Source organism: Eurypyga helias, unplaced genomic scaffold (genome assembly GCF_000690775.1).
Source record: "Eurypyga helias isolate BGI_N326 unplaced genomic scaffold, ASM69077v1 scaffold32838, whole genome shotgun sequence".
Classification (NCBI taxonomy): domain Eukaryota; kingdom Metazoa; phylum Chordata; class Aves; order Eurypygiformes; family Eurypygidae; genus Eurypyga; species Eurypyga helias.
In genome coordinates, this window is record NW_010268173.1 from 4,624 (window position 1) to 11,629 (window position 7,006).

The following is a 7,006-nucleotide window of genomic DNA, read 5'->3' on the forward strand; positions in this document are numbered from 1 at the left end:
AATTTTAGTCCTTGTTCTAATCATCTGCAAATCTCTCTGCATTCTGCAGATGCTAAAACTGGGTGTGGGGTGGGAGTGCACTGACCTGTGTCTTCCAGGAAGCTGGAGCCAAGCAATAAAGCAGAGAATTTTCTGTACGCTGTCTGAAACACTGACCTCTGTTCTAAGGGCTGTTTTTCAGCTGGGGAAAAACTGTTACAGAATTGAACTGACCCACTTTTTCAGAAGCACCCAGGCAGGACTCTGCTCCAGATCCTTCGATCCGAAGGAGAATCTCCGCAAGAATCAGCTGCGGCGGCTTTTCTCAGAGCTGATCTCAGCCATCTGTTGGACGCGTGGAGCGTATCAGTTTCTTCACTGGATGGGATGTCACAACATTTTCAGAGTTATGCCTGGATTTGCTGTGGGAGAAAAGGCCTCGTTCTGATCATTAGCGAAGAGCTTTCTCCCCAGACAGCCTTTCTGTTCTCTCGTGTTTAATTAAGCTGGACCCTAATGCTCAGATCAATGAGTCCAAATGCTAGCGGTGCAGCCCACCCCCGTCCTGGGGAGTCGCTTGCTTTATGTGGGGGTGGTTCTTTGGTTTATTTTAATATTTTCCTCTGCTGTTTCTCACAGCTGACCCCCAGAGCACGCTCTCTTCCCTCGGTCTCTGTTCTTTTCACCTTCACACTTGGCTCCTGCTCTGTGTTTTCATTCACGTGGACAAATTGTTCTGGCACGTACATGATGGGTACATGACCAGGGCACGGCCAGGCGCGCGGCTGCCTTCGCCAAAGGCTCGGGCTGCGTGTGGTCACCCCGGGGGGGTTTCTGTGTGCGAGGGCATCTCTTCTCGCTCTCCCAGCCTGGCCACCTGCCTGTGTCTCCTTCCCAAGGAGAGAGTAAAACCCTCCCCAGTGGGAGGCGGGCGAGCGAGGGTACAGCAATGTGACCTTTGTAGTTGGCGTTCAGGGAAGGTGGGGAGACCTGCGAGGTGGGTGGTGTTACGCCGGCATTCTGTCTCTCTTGCAGGGCCGGGTGACGTCGCGGTGGCCTGGGAAGCATGCGGCTGTGGCGCTGGGGGCCCTGAAGACTGTCTGGCTTGCAGGGAGGAATGCTACGGTGGGCAGTGCACTTGGAAGGTGGGCCGCGGAGGGTGAACCACGCGGCCGTGGCCGTCGGGCACAAGGTCTATTCCTTTGGCGGATATTGTTCCGGAGAAGACTATGAGACCCTGCGGCAGATTGACGTCCATGTGTTTAATGCAGGTAAAGGCGTCCTTGCGGTGCGCGGAGGAGTGGCTTGCTGGGCTTGGTCGTTGGTTTGCTTGCCCACTGCTGCTTAACGTGTTACACCTTGTAACGTGCTGTCTGACTCTTAATTGCCAAATCACATGATCAGTGCCGACGGGAGCCTGTTGTTGTGCAGCCCTGTGTTCTCAGCTTCGGGGGCAGGGCACAGAGGGGCTGTAGTTGAGCGGGCTGCCAGGATAAGGACTCGAGAAGTAACCACAGGGCCAGTGGCTTGTTTTGTCCATGTTCCCTCTGAACACCAACTCAGCGAGGTGCGAAGAGGCGATGCTTAGCAGGCTCAGGCCCCCCGTCCAGTCTGCAGCACGCCGGTGCTCAGCCGCCCCCCCCGTGGAAGGGGTAGGGTGGGAGCCAGTGTGCTGTTAAGTCTCCAGGTTTAGACTCCCGAGCCCTTTCCCTGTGGGGGCAGCTGACATGTGGGAGCATGTGGCTCAGATGGAGGCTTTCCCAGTTTGGCAGTAGCTCTCCTGCAGATTTACAGCGTGGCTTAGCAAAGCATCTGGAGCTGGAGCCGTTTGTGTAGGGTTGGCAGTATCTGTCAGGAGGCTGCGTTGGAGCCGTGACTGTGCTGGGAGAGGCTGTAGTTCTCAATTCAGCGCACTCTGAACTGAAGAGGTTACTGAGCTGGCCCATGAAGTATTTCCCTATAATTAGGCAGGTGGCTTAAAAACTGCATGGATGCTAGGATGGGCCCAGCTGGACAGAGACAAGAGCAAGAACCGACGACCAGTCTTGCAGACTGGTTAGCGTGCTGAATGCCCTCCTGACACACAGGTGGCCTGTGGATAAAGCTCGTTTGTCTGTAAGATGCAGTGAATTCACTGCTCTCAATCTGACTGTGGAGAAGACTGATTTGTGCGGTTGTGGACAGAGGCCTTAGTTACCCAGGGCTGCCAAGGTGGCCTGCTCGCCATGTAGAGGGGACTGTAGCTCAGGATCTTGTGAACAAAGGCATTCCCTTCTATCCAGAGGGACTGGGCTCTCACACTCAAGACAGCTGAACGCCATAGCTTGTAAACATGCCAGTAGAGCACTACTTTTATGGTGGAAGCATAATTACCACGCCCAAAGGAATGCTCTTGCGTTGTTTTCCCTTCTAACTGCTCCCAGATATTAAAGGGTCATGATGCTGCAGCCACCACATGGGAGGTGAGCAAGGGTTTCCCAAGCCCTTGCTCAGTTAGCCTTGCCAGGTTCCAGTGCTCAAGCAAAGATACAAGATTCTGAACGATCTTCCAGAGAGGAACACTGTGGTTTAGGTAGGGGACATCCCATCTAGCTTGACTTCAGCATTGCCTTTGCTTCCTCAGTGCCCTTTCTGCCCCTGGGGTGGATGCTCACCTAAGATGCACGACCTAGGTTACACTATTCCCTAGGTTACACTATTCCCTAGGTTACACTATTCCCTAGGTTACACTATTTCAGGGGAACTGCAGACCGTTTTCTGCTATATTTTGTGTTACCTTCATGTTGAAAACAAAACAGGGGGCTCTAGGGGGAGGGCATCTGGGTGCTGTCATTTAATGGCCCTGTAACACTCGCTGTGACTCTTGCATCGTCATTAAACCCTGTACTACCTGTTGACTGCTCTGGCTATGGCTGAACGTGACGTACAGGCTGCCAGGAAGGACAGCCTGTAGTCGCGAGGAACTCCTGTTAGTAACGCAAGGTTAGCAGGGAGAACTTGGCTAGAGGATGGGGGTGAATGAGACAGACCGCTGTCTCATCTCAAGCTTAAAAAACAAAACAAAAGCAAACAAACCCTGTTCCTGCAGAGCCACCGTGTTGCTTTACCGAGACTGCACTACAGCAAGTCCTAGTGTTGCCTCCAGGTGTGTTCCCTGGTGTGTAGCTGCAGTGAACTATTCCTGTGCTGCCCACTATTCCAGCCTGGAGTCTCCCCAAAAGTGTCACTAATGCCCACAGTCATTATCACCTCTGCACTTTTTCTTTTCTCCTTTCCCTATATTTTTTGTGTCTGGGCACACGCTGTACCTTCACTCACAGTCTAGGGTGAGCCAGAGTGGAATCTCTTCAGTGTAATTGGTGCAAAATGGAGTATATTTCTGTCCAAGGCCTGTAGTAAACTGTGCTTCTGTGTGTCTTAACTACCTACTCCTCAGGGTCGTCTTACCTACTAGACCGGTCCTGTACCGTGTCACAGGGGAGGGAAAGGAGCCATGCAGGGTGGGCTGCGACCACGTAGCTGGCTTAACATGGACTCAAACTTGTGCTTTCAGTGTCTCTGCGCTGGATCAAGCTGCCCCCAGTGTGGACAAACAGCCGAGACCACGTGAGAGAGGTGCCCTACATGAGGTATGGGCACTCAGCCGTGCTCATAGACGACACCGTCTACATATGGGGCGGTCGCAACGACACTGAGGGAGCCTGCAACGTGCTTTATGCCTTTGATGTCAGTAAGTCCCGGCTTCTCACTCTTCCCTGTCACAACTGCTCTTGAAGAGACCTTCTCTGCCCCGCCGCGCTACTCCCCAGCTTGTTTTCCTGTCCTTCAGTCTCTCTACGGAGCGACAGTCTGGAGGGAACGGTGCAAATGGGGAATTGGCATCGGTGGTTGTTTCAGCGGGCTTAGAAAGGGAGCAGGGCGGCCAGTGCTTCTGCAGACCTGACGCTTTGTAAAAGCCTTTGAACTGAGGTTACTGAGCTTGTCTAATAGTCAAACTGGTTTTCGTTTTCTATCAGCTTTGTGTGCTGTCTCTGATAGTAACTGCAGCTGAAACCTGCTGTCTGTGTGATGTATTATTGCTTAACTGTGGCTGAAGGTTGCAGACAGAAGGAGCTAGAGCTCTCGAGTACTGTGGTTCCTCTCCAGGGTGGTGGTTCTTGCTGAAAGCATGAAGCAGAGTGAGGAATAAAGCACAGAAGTAGGCAGGGACAGGATGGCAAAACGAGGGAAGGCATGAGTCAGATTAGATAAACCTGAAGGGTAAAGTCCTCGAGCCTTTTGGTTGGCTTCTCCATGGTGCTGCTGGAGCATCTGGGGAGAACAGGCACCATCAGGAACTGGGTGGATAGGAGTGTCAGGAAGGGAAGGGAGTACATCTGGATTCTGGAGGCAAGTCTTTCTAGATACTGACCAGTAACTGGCTTACTGGACTTGCAAGGAAACTGCTTGGTCAGGACTTCCCTTCTCTGCCAGGGAAAGTCTCACTGCTTGGAGCTGCTCTCTGGGCACAGGGCTTCCCCTTCCCCTGACATGTGCAGCTGGGAGGGCACCAGTAAAATTCTGCCTACGCAGAGGCCCTGTAGTGGGATCTGCCTGGTCCCCCTGCCAACTCCAGCACTTTGGTATTAAGTGAAAATTATCGGAAAGGCTGGACTTCAGTCCTAGCCCGAACCCTCTGCAGCTGTCTGTACATGCTGTGCCTGTCCCCTGCCAACCCTGGAAAGCGAGGCTGGCAGCCGCAGCCTCGTGTCTGTGGTGTAAGTTCCACTGTCGGGGTCGCATCAGGCTGGATAAAGTCCTGGCTGAGTGAAGTTTGTCCCCCGGGGTATGAGCAGAGCACAAGTGGAGGTCTTTTCCATCTCTAATTTGACAAGCTGTGCCGGAGTGAGCTCTTGCTGCTGCCGTGTGACTGGGCTTGGAAGCAGCTCGTGAAGGAAGGGAACGTGATAGCCGCCGCAGCTTTCTCGCTAGAGGCTGCCCGGGGATTCTGTTGTCCTTGCAAGACCCTTTGTGTGGTTCCAGCTGGAGCCTAGGTGGAGAGCTGCGGCTGCTGGCCAAGTTCAGAGAAGTTATCCTCGCGAAGAATGTTGCTTTGGCTCCGACGGCACCGCTTCCTGAAATAAGCACTGCTCTTGGCAGCTTGCAGCAGTTAGCGAGGGAGGGGGACTGTCTCCTGCTGCCTCGAGGCTTATCTGTGCCTCTCTGGGCTTTTGGGACAGGTGCCTGGTTGTGCTTGGCAGCGAGTCTCTGGCTTGGCTCCATGTTGCCCTGGCATGGAGAATAACTCTGGCTGGATTTATAGCGCTCCCCTAAATCAAGGCAACCCCTGGAGCGCACGGGCGGAGGGGCCGAATCTGGCTGGTGCAGGCTCGCAGGGAGCAGTGTGAAGAGGATCGTGGAGGGTGAGGAAGGCTCCCCTTGAAGAGGGGATGAGAATGTAAGAAGAGGGGCAGATAAGACAGGGAGAGCTGCGCTGCAGAAGCGGGGACGTGCGCAGTGGCTCTGTTGACAAGGTGAGCTTGTGGCTAAGTGACTTCAGCCTGGATCTGAGAGGTGTTTAGTTAGTCAGCGTCTCCACGCCGAGAGGTCACTTGGGCCACTTAGCATCATTGCTTCACCGTAATTGAAACTGTAGACGCGGAGTTAAGTGACTCACGAGTAGGCTTTGCAAGAGATTCAATAAAAATAACATTGCTCAAGCGGTGCTGTACTACTCACACTTCAGATGTGAGCTGTTTGGCAGGTCGGGCAGTCAGCGGCCGTGCCCAGGAGCTGAGACCTTTGTCACCATGCCCTTTTGCAGAGGTGAGGCCAGGCAGCCTTGCTTGAAGCTTGCAGCCCCACCAGAGCAGCAGGTGGTGTGTATGTGAAGGAGAGGATTGCTGCCTTTGACGTGCAGAATAGTAGTAAAGAGCTATCCCATCACAACGCCTTCCGTATTTCCTTAGCTTTGCTTCCCGTATCGTTTCAGACACGCACAAGTGGTTCACGCCAAAGGTGTCTGGAATGGTCCCAGGAGCGAGAGACGGGCACTCAGCTTGTGTCCTGGCAAAGAGCATGTTTATCTTTGGAGGCTACGAACAGCTGGTGAGTGCTCTCCGTTATTTGGTGATCCCTTGGGAAAAGGGGTGTTCCTACCCAGGACGTTGGTAGAGGCAGGATACAGGGGCATATTCGTATCCATAGTTGCTTTCATTTTATAACCCAGCCATGGTATGGCATTAATTACCCAGGTTATGCTCGTTGTTTTGCAGAGAAGGTGGTTGGAAAAGTAAGCCTAAAAAATGGTGGAGTATTTTTTTTTCTTCCCTGAAACATACAGATATATAGATGTAAAAATGTAAATATTTCTTATATAATTTTTTCTAGCTCATTTCTTAGCTAAATTTAGATAGATAAAGACCTAACACTTTTAATAAATGTATATTGATTTACATTTATTTAAATTTAGCTGAGAAATGAGCCAGGAAAAAAATGACTTTCCAATGTACGCAGCGTTGCTCTGAGGTTTTGTCCTAATCTGGTGCATATCCCCTCTATTCTGTACCTGCTCTCACATCTCGCTGATGCCCTCCAGCAAACACCTTCCCATTAAGAATACCTTGAGCCGAAGATCATCTTGCACTAGCTGTCCGTACACCTCATGATCCTCTGAGCAAATCCTTAAGCTCTGGTCTTAGGAAGTGGTCAAATATCACTTCAGCCGATCACCAGGCTCCAGAAAAGCTGTGCAAGGTCACATCGGTTTATTTGGAAGGGGCTGGGTCTCTATTGCAGCAGTCCCTGGGTTATTCCCCCTCTACAGCACTCCAAATCCATAACCTTCATTACAGCAGCAGGAGCAGTTCAGATGGGGCTTGTTTTTCACCAAGACCAAACAAGTTTGTGGCTGTCTCACAGAATCACAGACTGGTTGGGGTTGGAAGGAACCTTAAAGTTCATCTAGTTCCACCCCCCCTGCCATGGGCAGGGACACCTTCCACTAGACCAGGTTGCTCAAAGCCACATCCAGCCTGGCCTTGAAGAC

General features: G+C 52.2%; 1 protein-coding gene across 1 annotated transcript in view; it reads left to right on the top strand.

The window, feature by feature from the left end:
- The first annotated feature begins 1,011 nt into the window (after positions 1 to 1,011).
- Positions 1,012 to 7,006, top strand: part of KLHDC3 (kelch domain containing 3) — a 13,398-nt gene continuing 7,403 nt past the window's right edge. Inside the window, exons 1-3 of the mRNA XM_010157674.1 lie at positions 1,012 to 1,250; positions 3,533 to 3,709; positions 5,951 to 6,066. Coding sequence (XP_010155976.1) covers positions 1,097 to 1,250; positions 3,533 to 3,709; positions 5,951 to 6,066 — 447 coding nt within the window. The 5' untranslated portion in view covers positions 1,012 to 1,096. The remainder of the gene's footprint in view (positions 1,251 to 3,532; positions 3,710 to 5,950; positions 6,067 to 7,006) is intronic.